The sequence below is a fragment of the Lotus japonicus genome, chromosome 1 (assembly GCF_012489685.1).
Source record: "Lotus japonicus ecotype B-129 chromosome 1, LjGifu_v1.2".
Taxonomy (NCBI): Eukaryota; Viridiplantae; Streptophyta; class Magnoliopsida; order Fabales; family Fabaceae; genus Lotus; species Lotus japonicus.
Genome location: NC_080041.1, coordinates 84,645,033 through 84,668,551, shown reverse-complemented (window position 1 = coordinate 84,668,551; position 23,519 = coordinate 84,645,033). Strand labels below are relative to the sequence as shown.

Here is a 23,519-nt window from a genome sequence, read left to right as displayed (position 1 = left end):
TACAAGGATAACAATTAGCAAATAACAAATATTCTTGTGTTGGTGATTGCGCTCCTGATTTATTTTACTTCTTCAGCTGTGTTATTTCCTAACACTATACTCAACCACAAAAGCTAGTTTAAGAGTTGAGAGTTTTTTTACCCTTTATAAGCACTTAATTGGTCATATCCTAGCCAATATGAGACTTTGACGGTTAACACAAAAAGGTCATCATTTGTACTGTTTAGCCATGCCCATGACGTTTTCACATATGTTATAAAAAAATTATTCAGTATCTAGATAACAAAAATTCCATTGGGTTTTATATACATATGAGAAAGTCAACTATATCGAGATGGAAAGTTTCTTGTTGTCCAATATAATGTCGACAAGGAGTCATGTACTGTTTATGTAATCCGTTTCTTAAATAAGTGATTGTGAGTTCGATTTCTTACTTTTACAAATGGAAAAACTCATGGCCAATCCAGCAATCTCATACCGCTTAAAATGTTGGTTCACAATGAGAAGTGCGATAGATTAATCTCACGTCTACCCACTACCCGCTATATAGATACTATGTACCTTTGTTAATAAATTAACACTAAATATAATGTCGACAGCGAATTAACAGTATTATTAATTGGTGCCATCTTAAAGGTATATCCATTGGTGCCCTTACATATAATATGCTGTGGATCGAATTGAAGCCCTACACAAGGAATTATAGGCAGGTCCCTTCCTTTAATAAAAGATGAAGGAAATGCGTTAAAGAGCTAATTGGCCAGTTAATGCTCAACACACAGATCTAATGCGCCGGCTAAAGCAGTTTAAAGTATATATGCTTTATGCTTTATTTTACTTCAAACATTGATTATTGATCGATGTAAAGTAAATCATTGATGTATGCATGTTAATTTATGTTCCAAGTAATCGCAGCATGTTAATTATGTCTTCGACATTTCCCACATAGATCAGTACTATTTCATAGTATTAAACTAGATTGCATGTTAACCACTTTGATTGGTTCGATCTCGGTTGCTTTCGATATTATAGAAACAACTAACAACCCCTAATGTACCCCTAAAAGAACTAAGCAACGGTCATTTCTAATATATAGATAAATCAACCAAATGTTGTTTCATAGCTCATGCCTCATGGGCACGAATTATAAAATATTCACTATGTTGAGAAGTCTCACATGTTTGATTGATATATTAAGGTGACGGTAGGAGTTTCGAGGCTAAGAAAACAAAACATTAAAAAAGTTCGACTTCACAAAACATTAAGATATTGTGTTTATGATCATTCACAATTCTTATAAAGCATTCAGCTCATTATTAATCAATGTAACACTTTAATTCACACTTGAATTCTCAACATATATGGTAATGATGTAAGAGTTATTTGTTAATTCTTATGGCTTTAATCAATTGTTTTTTTTTAGGTAAGCCAAAATATTATATATAGGAAGTACAATGATGGGAATTATGACTATGATTAAACCATGATGGGAAAAATGACTATGATTAAATATATTGTGGTTAAGTCTCCTCTATATATAATCACTTATCAAAACGAGAGTGTGAGTAGAGAGAATGCTCTAGTCACTTCCCGTCACAAAACAGTCGCATGATGTAGAGATGAAAACAAGACGACTTCCTAAGGAAATCACTCAATTTTTATTCCGCTTGTGATTTGAGAGGTACGTAATCTACATCATTTTATTTGGTGTTCTATAATCATGTATAAATTCTAATTGCATTTTATAAATGATAGCTCTTATATATAGAAAGACAATCCTCATATTTTGACTTAGTTTTTTTTTGTATAGAGTTAGGCTAGCTTCTGGCCACGTTCTATTATGGTATCATAGTCTATTTAGATCTGCTTAGTGAAGACCGCTATATATGATCAACCACAAGTGTTTAGTATTGCATATTCTCACTCTAATTTTCAAGGTAAAGTGATGTGTTGAGAAATTTTACATTGAATAAAAATATAAATAATAACATAACTCTCATATATAAGAAGAAAATCATCACCTCTTGATTTTACTTTTAAAGTAAAGTTGATACTCATCCGAATTCTACTATTCTAATAGCGGTCGCTCCAACAGCAGAAATTAACTATATATATTAAATTATATATACTTCAATGATGATGATAATATATGCATGAAGTGGGGGTATCACAATTCACAAAGTGTATACGTAATTAATGAGGACCATAAGTTTTTCTAGAATTCATAACTCTTCTTGGTGGAGTGGTTTTATTTGTTATATGCTCTTCATTTCAAGGTCATTTCAAGGTGTTTCCACGGACACGAGAGAACCAAATCTTTGTGGATACAGAAAGCCCACTTGTATCTTCATGATCAGCAACCATTATGATAAGCATCTTCATATACCATGCATGGCCAATTCTTCTCTTTTACTCCCTCCGGTCCTATTTATAAGCAACAACAAAAAAAATTACATAATTTAAGAAATGTAGTTAAACTAGATAAAATGCATTAAATTTGTCTTAAATTAAAATGAACTTCCAAAATTACCCTTTGTTATTATTGTTGGAAAGTGGAAAAGAAAGAGAATAATTAATGAGACACATTTTACAAGTTAGAATTAATAAGAGCATCATTGGAAAAAATTAATTAATATAGCTCAAACTTTCATTTGGTTCTTATAAAAAGGACCAAGATTTTTCTTCTCTTTCATGCTTATAAATAGGACTGGAGGGAGTACTTTTTTGGGCGCAAGGTAATCTAAAGAGAAAAGAAATTAAACTTTTCGGCTAGCACGTTCTATGCATTGCTCCTTGCATATGTCTATCAATACCACTTTCGGCAAAAGAAAATGGGGGTATGTATGTCCATGACTTATCTCAATAATTTGTCCATCAAATACATTTATTTACTTTTCAAAATAGGAGAGGGATAACATCAACTTACATCAATGTGAGCTCAATAAAAAAAGCGGTTATTACCGTTGAATATCAATTTAGAAGTAGTGTCTTGGCTCGTGTTATAAAAGATTGAAGCTAACAATTTACCATTGAATATCATGATTCATGACTGACGCTATGTTTAGTATTGGTTTAGCAAAAAAAATTCACTTAATACTTCGGCCAATCTAAATTCATAAATATTACCTCATAGATCGACTCTAATTAGTGTCTTGTAACATTGAAAAACTTGTTTTGGAACGTTCGCATTTATTATGACTGATGCTAATATTGACTGTTTTAATGCAAAACTAACGATATGATGAGTTACAATTTTTTTGCTTAGTGTTTGCACACCTCTAAATTGGTTGATGTTGTCTAAGATAAATGCAAAAGTGCCCCCAATTTAAAGTTGTTATACTTAGAGCATGTCTGATTACCGTTTCTAAAATTGTTTTCCGTTTTTAAACCTAAAATTTTAAAAACGGTTTGTTTTCAAAACTGTATTTGAAAATAGTTTTCAATTTTAGTTTTTAAGACTAAAATACCAGAACAACTAAAAAATGTTTTTGTTTCAGTGTTTAGGTAAAGTTTTTAAATTACAATTTTTTAATATTGGAAAACAGTAATTCAAATATTTTTTCTTAAAAATAGAGATCCAACTGTTAGCAAATGATGTAAGTCATCATATTTGCATTAACAACCCCACAATATAAAGATCATCATTTTTCTGGCCAAGATAGATAATCTTCTTATAATCATACTAATAAATGTTATAATGTATGACTTGAATATTAGGTGGAGTTAAATAACCTCATGAATCAAACACCCAAAAACATTCATCGAAATAGACAAATAGTCACAAATATATTTTTAATTAGGCAAAGTTGTCAAGGAAATTGAATTGAATTTATTATGAGCATTTCTCATTTAATTATTACACTTGTACTATTTTGAATTCTTTCGCTAGGTGTGTGGTTGGGGTTATGTGTTGTGGTGGTTTGCACAAGTGGGGTGATAGATTCCATCAAAAGAGTGGGGCTGATGGCATTGATTTGGAAGAGATAAACCCTAATCCTTACACAACTGGACACGTCTTTAGGAATTCGATACTCACACCTCCAGTGTGTTGGGAAGTGGCCAACAAAGCCAAGTCAGTCAAAGACAGTCCAGTCCCTATTGCCTTATCACAATTTAATTAAAGAATTCATTCAACTCCTTTAATTTAATTTTTATATTTTGTGATCAGAAAAAAGATGGTGGGGTTAAGAGCGGTGGCGTTGCCAACTCAGGAGCAAGGATGCATGTGATCAGAATTTGGAGCCATGTGCATGCATCAATATTAATCTCACTCCTTTTACTGTTAATTGTGAACTCTGCACGCCGGCCAACATTGGCTGCTTGTGGCGGTGAGTATGGCAATACCTGTCCCCATCTCTGCATGCACTATAGCAATTAGCAGCAGCTTGTTGGGAAGATGAACATTTTTGTTCTTCTTTGACTATGTTACACTCTCTTTTCTTTTGAGGATGTATGATATGATAATAGAGTTTTTTTTATGTAAAAGTGAGATAAGTCATTATGAGCCACTAAATTTAATTATTGACGGTCAAGATTAAATAATGATGACATGTGACTTCTTAAAAAAATCATGATATTTTTAAGTTAGTGCATTCTATGTCATGTGTGTTTAAAACTACTTTGGAAAGGACTAATCAGCTTATTCATTAGAGGTCGAATCCTATTCTACAGAAGCTTTGAGATTAGCTAGCTTATGAATAACATTACATATAAGCTAATCGGTCGCAACTCCTTGAAGGTTCTAGGATATATCCACCTTCGAGATCAACACAATCATGGTTTCGGCTATAGAAGGATCAAAAAGTCTTCGTGGATTTATTATTGGATAAAAAAATGTTAAATAAGTTTTATATAACTCAAATAATTATTTACATATTGGGGGATATTTACTTATTTGGAGTTTTATTGTATTGATTATAACTCATTTTCTTTCTTGTAATCTATTCTCTACTTGTAATGGAATTGAAATACCCTTATACTTCCACCTAATATATAAAAAAAAAAGACCAATAACATATTTCACCCTGCTATTAATCATGTTGTGGGAAATACTTTTGCCACCGAGGTGATTTATAACCACACCACCCAACTATACTACTTTCCGAGATTGTTGGGGATCTAAAAATTAATTTCTAAAATGATTAGGTGTTGTGGACTTCTTTTTTTGTATCAAAGATTAAGTGGTGTGGACTATGGGTTAGGAAAAAAGGATCGAGGCAAAGATAAACTCCTCATGTTTGTTTGCGCGTGTATAGGCTCGCTTTGTTTTTTTGTTAGCTTATAAGCTCGCTTTGGTATAGGCCTTTTTTTTGTTGAGGCTTGATAGGCCTTGAAAGATTGTTAAGGCACTAACCTGCTCATAACATTGACCAAGTGCCCATTATTTCCACAAAGGGACTTTCCAAAGATCAATGGGGCTACATGATTTGGTCCAATTCACGTGAGTATGCTAACTTAGTGCATGGATGGTTTAGTGTCAAATGCAATGGTACTGTGATTTTACATATCTTAATGCATCAATAAAAAAAATTAATTTTTTTTCACGTTGAATTTAATTTGAATCAGAAAAACATAATTTTAACATTGTAACTTCAACGTGAATCAACATTAAGTTCAATGGAAATCCAAACAACTTACGCGCAACACAACCTTAATTATAATGTAGCCTCCCTCTCCCAAAGGGGTGGTGGGGGGGAGGTTATCTTTCTCATTGGGGTTTTCTTTCCATGTTTCATCTCTACCACCCACCCCTTTGTTATGAAACACTTGGTTATCACATATGGTTTGCTTCGGTGAAGTGGGTTAGCACTTAGCACAGTTCCACCACAACCTTAAATGATACTGAATATAGATGATGAAGTTAATTAGAAACAAAAGTAGAGGTTAGAAAGCATCGTGATCTCAAGTTTATTATTTGAATTTGAAGCATTTTATCCGGTATTTTGGTGATGTGTTTTTTTCTTTTTCTGTTATTGGATGTTTTTGTTGATTAGAGTAAGCGAACTTTGATTGTATTGTATTTGTGGTGCTCATTAGTATTGCTCTTTGTTAGAGTTTGATTATTTTTAATTTGTAAGTATTGTTTACCTTGATTTGATGCTTAATTGTTTTCGGTTACAAAGAAAATGAGCAAGAGTATACTAAAGCATCCTAACAAAGGAGAGGAACTATATGAGAGAGAGAGAGGAAGTCTCCATAACATTTGATGCTTAATCTAATCTCTCTAGACTAATAAAGAATTAGCATCATGTTATTGCTATTTTTTATGAGGTTTATTCTCTATTTGCATGATATAAATGTCCATTAATCTATGCATCGTTGACCAAAAAATTACTAGATGTTTTTTTTTGTCAACATATTATTATGCCAATGGTAACCAAGTGTTTAGAGTTATGAACTTATGATACATAGTCCCTGAAAGATAGCTCAAGTCATAAAAAGTTAAGAGACATATGAGTTAGAAAATGGTGTAATTTATCTTTTCGATGTACCAAAGAAAAGAGTTATATACTTAACATCAAATAACATAGCCTCCCCATATAAAATCCATGTTTTTTTAGTCTATCTCACTTCTCATCACATCCATTGTTATGTCACATGTTTTCAAGTTGTGTTATTAATGAAAATGTTTTGAGAAGCCCTCTTAAATTCGAAAAGAGAGAGTTGTTCCTTTTTCCAAAGGGCCTTGGTAATTTTAAAAACAAGTTTGGATGAATAGTTAAGTTGGTCCCTGAAAGATTTTATTGCTGACAATTAAGTTAGTTATTTAAAGAAGAAAATATGTTTGAAAGTTTGTTGATGTGCAAAATGTCGGTCAAGTTAGTGACAAATGCACTTGGGAAGAGGGTGGGGCAAATGCTCCATGTAAATTCTGAAAATTTCTACATACCATATTATATTTAGTTGCCCCCACCAGAAAAATAAATGCACTCATAGCTACACATTCATGAATGGTTGAATGATTGCTTAGTTACTTATACAGAAAGAGAAATATTTGATAGTGTGGAGAATGAAAAAATTGTGCAATGTATTCAAAATATGAAAAATCGAAAAGAACAAATATGATGTTTATTGAGATGTTTAATAATAGTATATTATAATTTCAGTACTGTAAATTTTTATGTGTATTGGCCCACAACTTACACTTCTTGGATCCCTCACCGGTTCAAGTTAACGTTTTTTTAGTTAACCAAACATATTTTTACTGACACAATCATATTCAAGCTAAATATAACAACTATGAGAGCAAAACACTCCTCATCTATCACATATTTATTGCAACTGCATCAACAAAGAGTTGAGCCAGAGATTTCAGCTTAAAGTCTTAAACTATGCAACTCCGATCCAGGCTGGTTATGTACGCCCTTGGTGGTAAAACAAATAATATTTTGCTTGGTTAGAACTTAGAATTGAAGAAGACAAATCATGGGGTTGTCCAGGTCAAAGAGCGAAATCCCATAGAATTCAAAAGCGTAAACATTACACAATTATGATTCCCCACTAGACACACCATCAAGACAAAGCATAAAATAAATATAGTAGTAGTATTAGTATATTAGTTCAATTCCCTTCAAAAGTCTGATGGAATTTAATATATAGCATGAAAAGATGTTGTAATTGTAATCTTTAGGTGTGCGGTGATGGTTGTTTACCTCATTGATCTCTTAGTTATAAGTTGAGTGTTGATTCTCACTAATTGATAACAATGGAAGAGCGCATTCTTTTGTAATAAATTATTTACCGCTTAATGTAAGCACTCGTGATGAACCAGCTGTATCGTCGGTGGATAAAGATGGATTAAAAAAAAAAAATCTATAGTGAAACAAAATTCAAAGTAAAACACAGCCACCCCAAATTGAAAAGCCATCGGAGACTTGAGCTCCTAAGGTCTTTGTTGGACCCTACATAACCACTATCCCTAAATTTTTGCTAACTTGCCTCTTTCTAACAAAAGAATAAAGCTTTAAGCTTTGAAGAGAAACAGAGCCAAACCCTTTCAAGCTTCTTCATGGAGGACCTTCAGAGATCAAGGTCTTATGCAAATGGACAAGTGATGCAGATGGATAGCTTCTATGTAGGAGCACCACCTAGGCCTTATGATCTCAGTCTCAGGAGTTACAGTTCCCATTCCTATGCACAGACTCATCAAATGGGTTATAATCCTCCTAATGACTTCAAGTTCAAGAAAGGGAAAAGCTTTTCTGCTGGTTCTTCTTTATCTAAGTCTTTGAGCCTTGCTGATCCTGAGCTTCAGAGGAAGAAGAGGGTTGCTAGCTATAAAATGTACTCTGTTGAAGGTAAGATCAAAGGCTCCTTCAGGAAGAGCTTCAGGTGGCTTAAGAACAAGTACTCTCATGTTGTTTATGGCTGGTAGTTATTTCATTGATCATAGCTGCTACCTGTATAATTAGATTTCTCTTTACAAATTTGAGTTGTGTTACCAGGAGAATTGTAGATTAATAATCATTAATTGGGTTTGTCAAGCTTTTGTTAGATAAGTTACTTATTGGGCCCTTATACATGCTGATCAAATTTTATTGTTTTTGTGGTGTTCATGATTTTAATTTTATGATGGTTGTGGGATATGGATCAACTGATATGTGTAGTGATGGTTCTATTTTTGAGACTTTTATCATCTGTAATCTATCAATCCTCTTTCCAGCAACAATAATAATATCATTGTCATTTGGTTACAAACAATCCGGTACCTTAACATACTGCAAAATTTAGTTTCACTAGTAATTAAGGAGATCTTATAGTATGTTTGGATTAAATTCAAACTTCGGTTTTCTCATAATCAATTGTGAAATCTAGAAGCTTAGAGATACACTCCTTTTTGACATTGATTTTGACCGTAAAATTAACTGAAGAAGAATTTCCAAACATGCGATTAGGTGTTTTCTTTGACTTCCAGGGCACTTGGGCTTTCTCTTAACATAATTCAAGGGTATTTAGCAAACATGTACTATGGTTTTACTGAATGTTTAAGGTCATTTATTGCTTATTACTTAGTGATATTCTATGTGTTAGAGCTTTTAAAGCAATTGTGTCTCTTGCATATCTTTGTCATGTATGCTATCTATGCTCTTATACATGTTTGGACAGCAAATAATTGGAAGAATTAGTTTATGTGGATCACAACTCCACAATCATACAAAGACCGCTGTTTCAAATGAAGTTTCTTCTAGCTAAATAATTGATTGGCAAGTGCCACTAGCCTTTGAATTCGTCAATAATTAGAGTATATAATTCATGTAACACTTTTTTGAGTGGAAAAGAATGAAAAACTGGAATAGGAGTAGATGCATTCCGCGCGTTAGGTATGCAGGGAAAAAAGATAAACAAATGCACATAATTGCTATGCAGAGGAAGATAGTTAGATGTATTCCATTTTGATTTGCTTTGTATATTTTGCTTCTCTTCCTACTAGCAAGGATTATAATATCATACACCAATTTCCAATCTTATCTGGCAAGGATGGTTACCTAATCAAATGATATCATAGAGTTGTATTATAATCATATCGACAGATCATTTCAAATAGAGACATGGAAGAAATAGATTCATGAGGGGATAAATAAGTTATAAGGCAAAAAACTATCAATATATTTCCTTTCCTCTTTTTCATCGGACCAAAAGTTTATTTCAATTTTTTAAGGGACTAAATTGACCAATCAAATGTCTTTTAGTACCAAAATGATGATTTACTCAATATATAATAAAAAATAGCTATTGCGCAACGCAACCCTAACAGCTTCACATTGAGAAAGAATAGCATAGAGTCGATTTCGGTGACATAGCTTGGAGTTGGAGGCGTTTGATACTGCAGGTTACAAGGCTTCAATCAGAATTTGGAAAGGTCAAGAACTTGAATAGGCTTCTCTGCTCCAATGAGAGATTTCGGTTCCAATCAAGCTATGTTGGTGATCTGGCTCGCCGAGTACGTGAAACAGATGAAGCTAGAGATGTAAATGATCCTGAAGCTGTGATCAGAGCATTTGAAAGTCAGCCATCTCTACATGCTAACCCTGGAGCGTCTGCTCAATGGGTTAAAGCATTGGTGAAACTTGATAGCAGGCTGGATGGAAGTGAATTACTCAAGACTTGGCCAACAGGACTTGGTATGAAATTGAATGAAGAAGTGCAGCCCAATGTGGAGTCAAGTACTAAATTTAGTGACGTAATAGGAGGTATTGATGAGGCAAAGGCAAAACTGAAAGAAATTGTGCACTACCTCCGAGATCCTAAGTTCTTTACTCGTCTTGGTAGGAAGTTCCCAAAGGGTTTTTTGCTAGTTGGCCCGCCTGACACGGGTAAAACGATGTTGTCAAAAGCTGTTGCTGGTGAGGTTGGGGTTCCTTTCTTCTCATGCAGTGGAAGTGAATTTGATGATAAGTTTGCTGGCGCACGAAAGATGAGTGATCTTTTTGCTGCTGCAAAAAAGCGGCCACCTTGTATTATCTTCATTGATGCTATCGATGCGATTGGAGCAGGTCAAAATAAGTTGCTTGTTGAGATTGATGGAGTCAAGCAAAATGATGGGATAATTGTGATTGCAGCTACTAATGTTCCAGAGTCAATAGATAAGGCTTTGATGAGACATGGGCGATTTGATCACTATGCCTTTGTTCCCAAACCATGTGTAGAAGCAAGGCGACAGATTTTGGAATCTCACATGTCAAAGGTCCTGAAGGCTGATGATGTCGATTTAATGATCATTACTAAAAAAACAAATGGGTTCTCTGGTGCTGACCTTGCAAACATGGTTCATCTTGCGACTCTTGAAGCTGCAACGGATGGTGCCAAAGTTGTGACCATGAACTATTTAGAGTTTGCGATTCGGAACAAGATTATTAAGGACCGGCTAATGAAGGATGAGAGAAGTGAACGCCATAACTGTCAATCATATGGCTACGGTCCAGGTATCAATAGCCATACTGGTGCTAGCTGCCCATCAGTGCTTACTAGTTATATGCATGGCTACGATCCGAGTACTAGGAGAGGTACCCGCCCATTTAGGTTTGCTAGTTATAAGCCCGCTACGGGTCGGGTGCCTGCCGCCCCTCATCGGTGATTGCCGCTTATGTGTGTAGAGGCTACGGGCTGTATAACAGTAGCCATACTAATGTCAGTCGTCGCCCATCGGTTCTTACCAATCATACATAGGGTTACAGGCCGAACGGATATCAGTAATACTTTTGGCAAATAAAAGCCTTTTTAATGGTGTGCAAATAAATGGGATAACTTTGGGGTTGGACCCTTTTTTTTGTAAACACTAATTTTCTTTTTTTGCTACATGTTTGATAATTTTCTTATTTTCATGATAAATGAGAAAATAACGCTTGTCACACAGTCACACTACTGGCCGCATGTCAGAGTTGATCTTATTTAATCAGAATCTTTAAATTAAATAAAAAGTACACATTTCTCCACACTAACCTGATTTACACACGTGTGTGCCCCATATGCTTGGTGGGACATATGTCAATGTTGCATAAGCTCATTCTTATACAAGAATTAAAACGAGGGTCTTTCTCTAATTTTAGAGGTGTTTTTGTAGCTTTTTTCCGTTAAGCAACTCAAATGAAAATGAAAACACAGATAACGAAAACATATTTAACCATGGTTTTAAAACTCGGCTCGGACCAGCCGGTCCGACCGGTTCAACCGGGACTCGGTAGTGTGGCCGGTCCGAGCTAGTAATTGGATCGGATATGCAGTGAACCGGAATAAACCGGACTGACTCGGCCGGATTGATCATTGAACCGGTGACTCGGCCGGTCCTCGGTTGAACCGGTTTGTCACCCCTTAAGTTTGTTTTCCAATGATTTTATTTAAAAAAAAGTGATCTGGGCTGGATTTGAGCACGGGACAAGGAAGCATATAGAGGAAACAATCACCACTATGCCACTATTGTATGTTGTTAAGCATACTGTATGAAAATGTCTATATAATAACTAAATGTAATGCATAAACAATGAAATAAAAAACATGTCAGTATGTTTTTAAGTGAAGAAAACAAATATTAAAATAAATTTTTATTTGGTAATGTTTAAAACACTACTTGCTAATATTTTTAAATTTGAAATATCAAGTTATTAATCAATGTTAGCTAGTATTTTTATTTTTTTATAATTTTTTAATGTAACTGAGTCAAGTAATCCACCCAGTGACTCACTGGTCTGACCAGTGACTCATTGACTCGGTGCCTCGGCCGAGTCGATGACCGAGCCGAGTTTTAAAACACTGTATTTAACCATAATACTAAAAATCTTCTACTTAGTGTGTCCAAAGTTCAGGAGAAGTTAAGGACATTTCTTCATTCAACACATCTATTCACACACATATTTGAATGAATTTTAAAGAAATAAATTAATAAAACATGGCGATAAACACTTATTCATAAACTTATTAAAATGTGTTTAAAATAGCACATAGATAAATATAAGCGTTTATTCGTGAGTATATGAAAATAAAACCTCAAAAGTGCTAGCTGTAAAAGTCTTATAAAAGCACCTGGAGATGTTTGAAGTCTTCAATTAACTCATTAAATATTACTTTTTCCGTTGCAGAAAGTTTGTTGTTTTGCACAATTTTTTAATATCCCAAAATGTTTGTTGTTTTAGAAAATCAATGCATTTTTTGCTAATTTTTTCCACTTCTACCCTCATTTAATACATTTTCTCTCACTTATCACCAAGGTTCTGAAAACCGGACCGGACCGGCCGGTCGGACCGGTTCGACCGGGAACCGGGCACAGTGCCGGTCCGGAGCATAAGGAAAACCGCCTGCTGTTCCAACCGGGGTTAAACCGGTGAAACCGGTCCTGAACCGGCAAAACCGGAAAATACCGCGGTTAGGCCGGTTATTCCCGGTTCTGAACGGAAACGTCAAAACGACGCCGTTTTGGAGAAAAACCGGGTCAAACCGTTTGAAAAAACAGAATGACGCCGTTTTGAATTATTTTTGAAAAAAAAAAAGGAAAATAGAAAGGCAGAGAACAAAGAAAACGTTTGAGAAAGAAACCGTGAAACAGAGCAAGTGCAACGTGAACGTGTCGTCTGGAACCCTTCTCCTCTTGAGCGCCGACCTTGACCCTCCCTGCGGCGGCGAAATCCGACGACGGCGGTGGTCCCTGCGGAGGCGGTGGTCCCTGCGGCGGCGGCCCTCAATCAACAGCAGGGTGTTTCAGAGTTCAAACATAGTAAGTGAGGAACAGAGCAAACTTGGTTCAAAGTTCAAACATGGCTACCACTCAACAGGTTCTTCTTCTTCTTCCAAACTGATTTTTCTTTTCTCTTTTCAGTTTTCAACCTTTTCTTTATTTGATTTCCATAGGGTTTGATTTCTCAATTCTCTTACTGTTTATGAATTTGAATATGATGACTGTTTAATTGTAGAATGATGGAAGAAATACTACTCCGGTTGATGCTTCTCCTAATGTTGTTGGGACACAAGAAGCGGCGGAAAACGCTGCTAATGTTCGTGGGAAAAAAGATCCTGCTTGGGAGCATTTTGCATTTCAAAAGGAAGGAAGGTCATGTACGTACACTTGCCTCTATTGTGGAACGTCATACAAAGGCGGGGGAATAAATAGAATGAAGCACCATCTTGCCGGCATACCAGGTCAAATATTAGCTTGCAAGAAAGTTCCTCCTGATGTTCGCCATAGAATGGTAGCTTTATTAGAAAGTATTGAACAAAAGAAAAATGAAGCCAAGAATAACCGCAATGAAGCATTTGGTGATGGAGCTATTGATGAAGTTAGTCATGAACTCAATGCTTGTCCAACTGTAACACCAGCATCTACTCAAAGCAAAGGAAAAAGGAAAGCTACTGGTGAAATTGACAATTACTTTGCTCCAAGAACGACTCCTGGATCCCAACCAACACTTAAAAGTGTTTTGTCTAGTAAAGAAGCTGTACACAAAGCTAAGATGGCAATTGCTAGATGGTTTTTTGATGCTTGCATTCCATTTAATGCATTACAATCACCATATTTTCAGCCAGCATTGGATGCAGCTGTTGCCATTGGCTCTGGTTTTAAAGGTCCATCTTATGATGAATTAAGGGTCAACTTGTTAGGAGATTGCAAGAAAGAGTGTCAGTTACTTGTTGAAAGCCACCGGGCCAATTGGGCTAAGTATGGATGTACAATCATGGCTGATGGATGGAGTGATCAACGACAAAGAACTTTGATAAATTTTATGGTTTATTGTCAAACAGGTATAATCTTTGTGAAACTTGTTGATTAATTGTTTGATATTGTTCATAATGTTGAAACTTTGTTGAATTCACTTGTTTATTGTATGGTATAGGCATGTCGTTTGTCAAATCTGTGGATGCGTCTGATGTTGTGAAAGATGCTTCAACATTGTGCAACTTGTTTTCTGAAGTTATTGAGTGGGTTGGACCTCAAAACGTGGTTCATGTTGTCACAGATAATGCGGCTAACTATGTAGCTGCCGGTAAATTGCTTCATCAGAAATATGAGAACATTTTTTGGACTCCATGTGCTGCTCATTGCATAAATCTCCTTTTGAAGGATATTAGTAGCTTGCCACATATTGCAGATCTTGCCTCAAAAGCTTCTAAGGTGACTATATTTATTTACAATCATATGATATTTTTATCTTGGCTTAGAAAAAGAAGTGGTTGGAAAGAAATTGTTCGTCCAGGGGTGACTCGGTTTGCTACCACCTTTATCACATTGAAAAGTATTTCTGATCATAAGTCTGATTTGCAAGCTCTAGTTGTTAATCAACACTTTATTGGTAATAAGTTATCAACGGGTGCAGCTGGGAAACGTGTTAGTGAAATCATTTTAGATAATAAATTTTGGAGGGATTGTGAGGTGGTGTCAAATATTGCAGCTCCCATTATCCGACTACTTAGAATTGTAGATGGGGATGAAAAACCCTCGATGGGCTATGTTTATGATGGCATGCAAAGGGCAAAGAACGCAATCAAGCGGATGTTCAGGGATAAGAGTGAATTGTATAAGCCGTACACAGATATTATTTCAGCTCGATGGGATAAACACCTGAAGCGTACTCTTCATGCAGCAGCTTACTTTCTAAATCCTGGATTCTTTTATGATCCAAGTTTTGTTGAAAAGGATAGAGTTGTGCAGTCACTTGTTGATTTGTTGGAGGTGAAAAGTCTATGTGCTAGCTTACCCAAAGCCCTTCTAGAGATGAATGTCTATCGTGAGCGGAAAGATTCATTTAGTCGAGCAAGTGCTTTGCAAGCGGCAAGCCAAATTCAACCCGGTAAATGGTTATCTAAATTGTATTGTGTAAATTTATTTTATTGCAATATATAATAGTTTTAATAAATTTATTTATTGCAGCTCAATGGTGGTCAATATATGGGAGTAGTGCTCCATTGTTACAAAAGATAGCAATTCGTATTCTTAGTCAAACATCATCATCTTCAGGGTGTGAAAGAAATTGGAGTCTCTTTGAACGCATCCATACCAAAAAAACGAAATAGACTTGAACATCAAAGGCTAAGTGATCATGTTTATATTACTTATAACTTGCGTTTGAAGAAAAGGTATATTACTAATTTACTATCACTTATATGCTTTCATTTTTTTGCAATATATCTTAGCTCTCTAACTTGAATTTTTTTTAATGTTCCATTTTAGGAGTGAATTGAAGAAGAGAACTTATGATCCTGTTGATTATGAATGCATCAATAATGTTGACTTTTGGGTAGTTGAGGAAGAAGCACCTCCTGAGTTTGATGATAATGAGGCTGAGCTTGTGAATAACATTTATGAAGATGATGCAAGAGATGTTGCAGGTAAAAAATTAATCATTTAATCTTATTGAGCTTGTTTCAAATTTAGAAGTATTATTTCAAAAGCTACATTTAAGTAAGTTTTTCACTTTCACGTTATGTAATTAGGTGGTGAAGAAGTTGACATTTCAGAGGAGCCACTGATGGAGTCAGTTGATTTTCAAATTGGGGCAAATGTTGAATCATCGCCGTTTGATGGAATAGAGTTCAATCTTAATGATGTTAATGATTTTTTATTATATTTGTTGTGTTGTTAACTTGTTATTCATACTTTGTTAAGTGTTGTTAAATTTAGACTTTTGTCATTGGTATTGATTTAAGGTTGTTGTTGAACCTAAATGTTATGAGTTATGACTTATGTAAGTTGGTGGTGTTTGCATCTAAACAAACTATCATTTGGACTTGTGGAGTTACATTTGTTGGCTTATATATTTTAGCTTTTGTTATTTACTTATTTTACTTTACAACAATTAGATTTAGTCATTTAGATGACCTAAAAAAATTATGTATATATATTTTTATATGTATATAATATAAAATTATATTATTTATATTGATACGGTTCAACCTCGGTTCAACCTCGATTCAACCCGGTTCGACCTTTGAACCTTAAACCAGTGCCTTGACCGGTCCGGTTTTCAGAACATTGCTTATCACCTTTCATATTAACCAACCACAATTGTTCTCTATTAATTACATTCTTCTCTATCTAAGTATAATTTAATAGTTGCACATCATACTAGTAAAATTAAATAAGGGCAATCTAGTCAAATTATGCTATCAATCATTGTTTTCTTACTCTTTGTGTCATAACCTTAAACTACAAACTTCCTGGAACGAAGGGAGTACATATTTGTAGATTGAACAAAATTTAGCTTATAAACTTATTTCTAATATTTCTTTTTGGTGGGAGGACCATAGGCCCTTTCATTAGAACATGGATCCCCAAGAGTTGTGCAACAACTGCAGGGTGGTGCAATTGCAATCCAAGAGTTTCTATCAACCTAAATTATACTTATTAACTTTTTTTTTGAAACTGGGTAATGCATTAAACGAAAATCAAGATGTCATAGAGGCTAGTACATCAACAATAATGAAAGACTACAACTCCGGCAGAACCTCCTCAATTCAAACAGTGTTATGGAATTTTGAGGAGTTCTTAGCCAAATGATCAGCTACAGAATTGTCGGTACGACGAACAAACGAAAAAACAAAATACATAAAGGAGGAGACTAGGTCTCGACAATCACTAATAAGAGAAAATAAATACGAATCACCCTTCTTCGTCCTCTGCCAAGTCTCAAAAAGTTGTAGACAATCCGTCTCGAGACATACCCTGTGGAACCCGAGATCCTTGGCCAAAGAGAGAGCCCATCGGAAAGCTAAGGCCTCAGCAACAATAGGTGAGGGAGCATCAATTGGATAAGCTACTGCAGCTGCCATAACTTGAGCAAAATTATTCCTAGCAATAAGACCAAGACCTGTGGCAGCATTCTGAACCCAAGAGGCATCAAAATTAATTTTAATGACATTCTCACCAGGTCTGGTCCAAGAAGCCTGCGTCAGAGTATTACGCGCCACCGGTGGCCCCTCCATGCTGACCTCTACCGCCGTCGAGAGAAGGCTGTTGAAGCGCGCCATGATGCCATTGAAATCCGGTAGCTTGTGTTGGTGAATAACAGCGTTACGCCACTCCCATATAGCGTACAGGAAAGTGAAGCATCTCCCACCCATCTGTTCATCCTGCGTATCAAGAATTTGCTGCAGAAAATCAGCAGGCTCCTCACATGATCGGAATCGCACCCCCATGGGTGATGCAAACCACCATCGCGCCACCGTCGGACATGTGAATAGAACGTGTGTAACTGTTTCTGGACTCACACAACAGAATGGGCACTCTTCCTCCACTTGCATTCCACGAACCCGAAGTGCATAACGCATAGGCACCATCTTCTTGGCCACTCTCCAAGCTAATTCCTTGCACCGGGGAAAAGCATCTACCGCCCACAAAGGCTTCCAGAAGCGAGCGGGAGGTTGCGGTCCTGAGGAAGAGGAAGGTTCTGATTGAATACGCCTCTGACAAATAAAGCCATAATGGTTGATATTAGTGCACTCGAACTTCACAACTGCTGAGGATTATGATCCTTACCTTTTAGCTCCTAGCTTCACCACTTTTCTAATTTAATTTCTTTATTTTCAAATTTTAAATATTATAATTTATGTTGTATTTCTAGAAGCCTTTATAAAAACTCAAATTTATTTTTGTAATATTAAATAAGTAAAATTTATTTATTTTAGGTTTTTTTATTCTTGTAAAATAAATAAATTTTAGATTACAAACTCGAAATTTTATTCATTTTTTAGCTACACTTGGAATTGGAATAAAAGCAATTTTATTTTTATAACAAGTGTTACTAAAATTAAAATATCAATATAATAATATACTTATTTTCCATTAATGAATATTTATTTACTTGTTTAGGAGTTATGGAAATCGAATCCTAGAAGAGAGAGAGAGAGAGAGAGAGAGGAGGGGGAAGAAGAAGAAGAAGCAGCAGAAGAAGAAGCAAGGGATCGGAGAGAATGTGGGAATCAATTGTTTTGACGGTTGTTGCGACTGCCGGAAACAACATCGGCAAGATCCTTCAGAAGAAAGGCACAGTCATTCTTCCCCCTTTCTCTTTCAAGTTCAAGGCATGTTTCTCATCATTTTCAATTTTCCCCTTTCTCTTTTCCGCTTTTTTCTTTCTTTCTAATGACCCTTTTATGCCTATGATCTGATTCCACCTTCAAAATCTCTCCTTTTAATCATTTCCTATGCTGTCAATTTGCCTTATGGTTGGTGAAATTGGGTTCATATGTATGAGGGTGGGATTTTGGGTTGTGAAAAATTGGGTAAATTAAGTGGGCAGGATGTGACTGTTTGATTAAGTATTAATATTGCTCTTTTGGATTATTTTTCCATCTTGTTTGCAGGTATTAAGGTCATATGCTATGAACAAAACATGGTTGACAGGTTTTGTAATGGATATATTTGGTGCATTATTGATGTTAAGGGCATTAGCTCTGGCTCCTGTAAGTGCTCTGGCCTTGCCTAAACAATAGTTAGAATTTTAAGTGACATGTCTCTAGTCTCTACCATTAGCATGTCTTTTCCCTATATTATTGAGTATTTACATTGGTAATGTACTTGTTTTTCTCAAATAGGTATCTGTCATCCAACCAGTTTCTGGTTGTGGACTGGCAATTCTTTCAATCTTCTCTCACTTTTATCTCAAGGAAGTCATGAATGCTGTTGATTGGGTGGGCATAACTTTGGCAGGTTTTGGCACAATAGGTAATGTAAGTTTTAGATTTACATAATATTTGGTTGGAGGGTAATGGAGGGTTTTTTTTTTTTAATTAGCTTGTTTGGTTCAATTTTTAGGAGAGGAGGGGAGGGTTTGGAGGGGACCAAAACCCCTCCTAACTCAATTTTGTGTCCCCTCCAAAAGTGGGCCCCAATGGGAGGGGAAACATTTTATTGGATAAAAATGTCCTTGAGTCCTTCCTACTCATGCTTATTCCTCCCAATTTCCTTCACTTACATTGATGCTGCAATGTGCTATCTCTCTGTCATTATTGTTTTCTGCGTTCATTCCTTTTTTTTTTTGAACAATCAACTCAGATTTATGGGGAACAATAATCTAGGTGTTCAAAACGTAGAATATCAGTTAAAATATTAAATGGCATGTCCTCAATATAGTATTCAGAAATGAAGCAAAAATAAGATTATTGCAGAACAATCCTGGAAACCGCAAAGAAACACGCTGTAGTTCAACTTTCAGGTTTCCCTGCGTGATGGATATGCTTTGTGGTACAAATTCCCTTTGCTCTGTAAACCCCCCTTGCAAGTGTAAAAGGTGTAAAATTAACTTAATTATCAAAATCCTCCCCTCCCTTTGTGAACTAAATAAAAAATAAGAGTTATTTCCCCTCCCCTCTCTTGAACCAAACACACCCTTACAAAGAAAAGTGCATTAAGTTTAACTAAGTAACTAGCAATGGGAGTAACAAAGTTTCTAGGTTTCTATGTGAAAAGTGCTAACAATATATTCTTTGACACGGTCTTTTCAACAAAATGATATTATCGAGTGAATTTCATATATAAAAAGAGTGTAGATCCCGGATTTTTAATGGGCCTCACATAAAATTTATCCAATAATGTAAAATTTATTTGAAAGAATGTATTAGTGGCTTACTGGCATGTCTATTTTTATATCTTCAGAATTGAAATATGAATAAAGCGACTGTAGGTGAAACAGTGTACCATTTCATTTTTCTTTGTGCTTTGTGTCTATGCAATGGATTGAGATTTATTGGAGTTTCCCTCATATTATTTGACTGCTAATAAATTTAAATTTGCAGTCAATTACTGGATTCAGCTCACCAAATATGTCATTATATTGATATATGATTTTACATTAATGTGTCTCAATTTGTTATCTGTTCTTTGTTCTTTTATATTCAGGAGTTGGTGCTGGAGGCGAGGAGCAAGAGGCTGCTGCTCTATCTATTTTTCACATACCATGGCTGGCATTTGCTGTTTTCATCTTGTTTGTAGGTAACTCTATCTTATGCATCAATTTACTTTTATAGTGTGTTTGGAATGCTCTGGCCTATTAATCGCCAACTTTATGTAAAGCCTAGAACATCATTGTGGTCTCTTAGAATGCATTAAATGTGTTATGAAGCATTATGTTTTCTTTTTCATTAACCTGGTGGCCTAATTATGAAATTGTTGGTTTTGACACACTATTTTATTGACAGGCTTCAACATTCCCTTAAATATTGCTATCTTCCCGACATAGTTACTATTATAATTGTTAGAGTCACTTGTGCAGATCTTGCTTAATGGATGGCTTCGTATACGCAAACGTCAGCGAAAAGAACAAGAGATGGTAATTCGTGTCTTAATACTTACATGTTTATTTTTATGTGGATATGCCAATATAATGAGATACATTTGTCCTTTATTCTTCTTTCATTTCTTGACCTTTTTAAGTGATGCAGATGGAATATGATGTTGTTGAGGAAATAATTTACGGCTTGGAATCAGGGATTTTGTTTGGGTACTCTTACTTCTCTACTAATTTTATGTATTGTGTTCTTGTATGGACACATTTTACTTCTTTCATTTACCTCAACTCCTTAATATCAGGATGAAGATAACGACAATTAAGTATTTTTTTCATTTATGATATTTTTTGCATGTGTGAATTTTTTTGCATGTGTGAATTTTTTTAGTGAAGGTTTTTGGAGAGAATAAAGCAGCTAGTAGAATAACATGTTATGTAGAGAAGAAATAAAAACAAACAGAGAGCTAGAGGCTAAAAGTTGTAAAAAAAAAAAGCTATATCCTTTGTCTCTGCAAGAACTGGAAGTTCCTTTTAAACAATTATCAGCACAGTCCCACAGAGGGGTAAAATCTAAGGTTAAACAGATGCCTAAATGTGATCATTCCTCTCCAACTTCTAGTGTTTAGTATCATCATCTGAAAAAAACTGGCAAATTTGTATTAACTGCAATATTTTCATTAGTTAATTCTAAACTTTAATTTAATTAGATTTGTCAGTTTCTATTTCACTACTTTGCCACTTTCTTCTGACAACGATCTAAACTTGAAGATCTTATTTACACACAAACACACACTCCTTGCTCTTAATTGAGTTAATATGTAAATGCAGGATGGCATCTGTTATATCAAAGATGGGATTTCTATTCCTTGAACAAGGGTTCCCCAAGCTGCTGGTTCCTTTGTGCCTCATCATCAGTGTGTGCTCAAGTGGTACAGGTTTTTACTACCAGGTATTCTGAATACCATAACTTGCTACTTTTGTGTGAACTTCTACACCATTTAAACCTAGGGGGCAGTTAAGCCTATGGGTGGTGGGGGAAGGTGTGATTTCCATCAAATATATTCGTCTTAGTTCTTCACTGCCAATTTCAGAGATGCTAACATCTTGCAATCTTCAACATACAGACACGCGGTCTGAAGCATGGGAGGGCTATCGTGGTTTCTACATGTGCAGCCGTGGCATCAATTTTGACTGGTGTACTTGCCGGGATGCTTGCTTTGGGAGAGCGACTCCCTTCAGCCCCGAAAGCTCGATTGGTACTTCTTCTTGGATGGTAATATAATATTTTATAATATTATTTAGTAGTTAGTACATTTGCATCCCTTGCTTTCCTTGATTCCCAACAAAAGCAATGCAGAATTAAGCATTTACTGTTTCTCTTCTATTCTTTGGTACAAGTGTTTATCTGTTTTGGTCAAAGGACTTGAGCAAGAGAATATATAATCTAAGTCCCAAGATATATATCAATTGTATTGTGGTAGAATCCAATCTAGTAATTCTTGTTTCTTAAAACAATATGGGAATCGTCACATTCTTATATGAAAGTTAATCAGAAACATTTTGCTGCAGGTTACTCATTATTTTAGGCGTGATTTTACTTGTTGGTTCAACAAGAGTAGTGAGATTCCTCCGATTAAATTCACAGCGCTTTAAAAGAACCAGTGTTGATAAGAATCATGGCCCTAGAAGATCTGCGGCATCCCGTATCAGGGAACCAAGTCCAACTGCTGTTATTCAAGCAGCGACCTTAAATCATCTACTGGCATCATCTTCCAAAGAAAAAGCTTGATTTGACTGAGCTGGAAAATACTCCTTCATCCATTCTCAGTATTCAACACCCCCAAAGGAAAGAAAGATAGGAGGAAAGCGTAAACCTCTCTTGCGCGAGTCTTCGCAGTCACATAGGGCTAGTTATCATCAGACAAAACTTGAAGTGATTTCGCTGCTTTACTGTACAAGTTTTCAGTGCACATAGAACTCCGTATCAGATTTTGATAGCTCTTGGTGATATTGTTACTATAATTTCCTTAGCTCCTAAAATCAGCCTTGTTCATTCCTCTATTGCTTTTTTTTTTGAGGGGGGTCCCCTGGTTTGTGATGCAGTTATTTGACAGCTCTTGCACTATAATGGTCAAGATACAGTGTTCTACAGATCAAAACTGCTCCCAAGGAATAAGGGAATCAAATTATCTACCCTTTTTATTTGCTCTTAAGTTACTGCTCAAAAGCAAAGCGAATATGAAGATCCAAAAGGCAATGTTGTTCAACATAACAGATCTGATGTGATTTCATATGAAAATCTTTCTACAATTGATTCTAAAATCATAATTAATTTAGTGAAGAAGTTTCTATGAGCAGTTTCAGGCTCTCAGAATTGATTTTGAAGAAGTTTATCCAAATTTGTGTTTACCACTTTTGTTATGAATATCAGCACATTTTTATGGCACAAAAATTTCACCTTATCGCGATTTATTTAGCAGATAGAATCCATGCCATTCCCAAGGTCAATAATAGCCTTTCTGTAAGTGGTTAGTGGTCCCAAGAATACATGATGAACAGTTGAATACCTCTGCAGTCCCTTCATGGTGGGTCAACTAAAAAGTTAATAGCCTCTCGAGAAGACAGGGAATAAATTATGACAAGGAAAGAATGGTTGGGAAGAAGGACCCCCCTCAAAGGAAGTAATAGCCTTCTTCACAAGGTATCACCAAGTAACTTAACTAAATCAATTGGTCCACCATGATAAGGACTCAGGGCACCATACTGATAATTCCAGAGGCATCATGAGACTCGTGACCTGATCAATCCTAAGGG

The 23,519-nt window shown here is 35.5% G+C and overlaps 4 protein-coding genes across 4 annotated transcripts; all 4 read left to right on the top strand.

Moving 5' to 3' along the window:
* Window positions 1-7,897: 7,897 nt before the first annotated feature.
* LOC130724902 (uncharacterized) lies at window positions 7,898-8,542 on the top strand. Its single transcript, XM_057576169.1, has one exon. It carries the CDS (start codon window positions 8,009-8,011, stop codon window positions 8,372-8,374), a length of 366 nt encoding a protein of 121 aa, XP_057432152.1. The 5' UTR covers window positions 7,898-8,008; the 3' UTR covers window positions 8,375-8,542.
* A 156-nt stretch (window positions 8,543-8,698) lies between these two features.
* Window positions 8,699-11,311, top strand: LOC130724894 (ATP-dependent zinc metalloprotease FTSH 5, mitochondrial-like). The gene has a single exon (XM_057576164.1). The coding sequence runs from the start codon at window positions 10,124-10,126 to the stop codon at window positions 11,072-11,074; it is 951 nt and encodes a 316-aa protein (XP_057432147.1). The 5' UTR covers window positions 8,699-10,123; the 3' UTR covers window positions 11,075-11,311.
* A 1,933-nt stretch (window positions 11,312-13,244) lies between these two features.
* On the top strand, window positions 13,245-16,161 carry LOC130749308 (uncharacterized). Its single transcript, XM_057602644.1, has 7 exons — window positions 13,245-13,262; window positions 13,401-14,226; window positions 14,319-15,272; window positions 15,353-15,440; window positions 15,653-15,810; window positions 15,916-16,028; window positions 16,129-16,161. Exons 1-7 carry the CDS (start codon window positions 13,245-13,247, stop codon window positions 16,159-16,161), a joined length of 2,190 nt encoding a protein of 729 aa, XP_057458627.1.
* A 2,139-nt stretch (window positions 16,162-18,300) lies between these two features.
* Window positions 18,301-22,918, top strand: LOC130724880 (probable magnesium transporter NIPA9). Its single transcript, XM_057576152.1, has 9 exons — window positions 18,301-18,501; window positions 18,784-18,882; window positions 19,015-19,144; window positions 20,318-20,406; window positions 20,691-20,747; window positions 20,860-20,918; window positions 21,534-21,654; window positions 21,830-21,978; window positions 22,275-22,918. The coding sequence occupies exons 1-9, from the start codon at window positions 18,391-18,393 to the stop codon at window positions 22,492-22,494; spliced, it is 1,035 nt and encodes a 344-aa protein (XP_057432135.1). The 5' UTR covers window positions 18,301-18,390; the 3' UTR covers window positions 22,495-22,918.
* The last annotated feature ends 601 nt before the right edge of the window (window positions 22,919-23,519 follow it).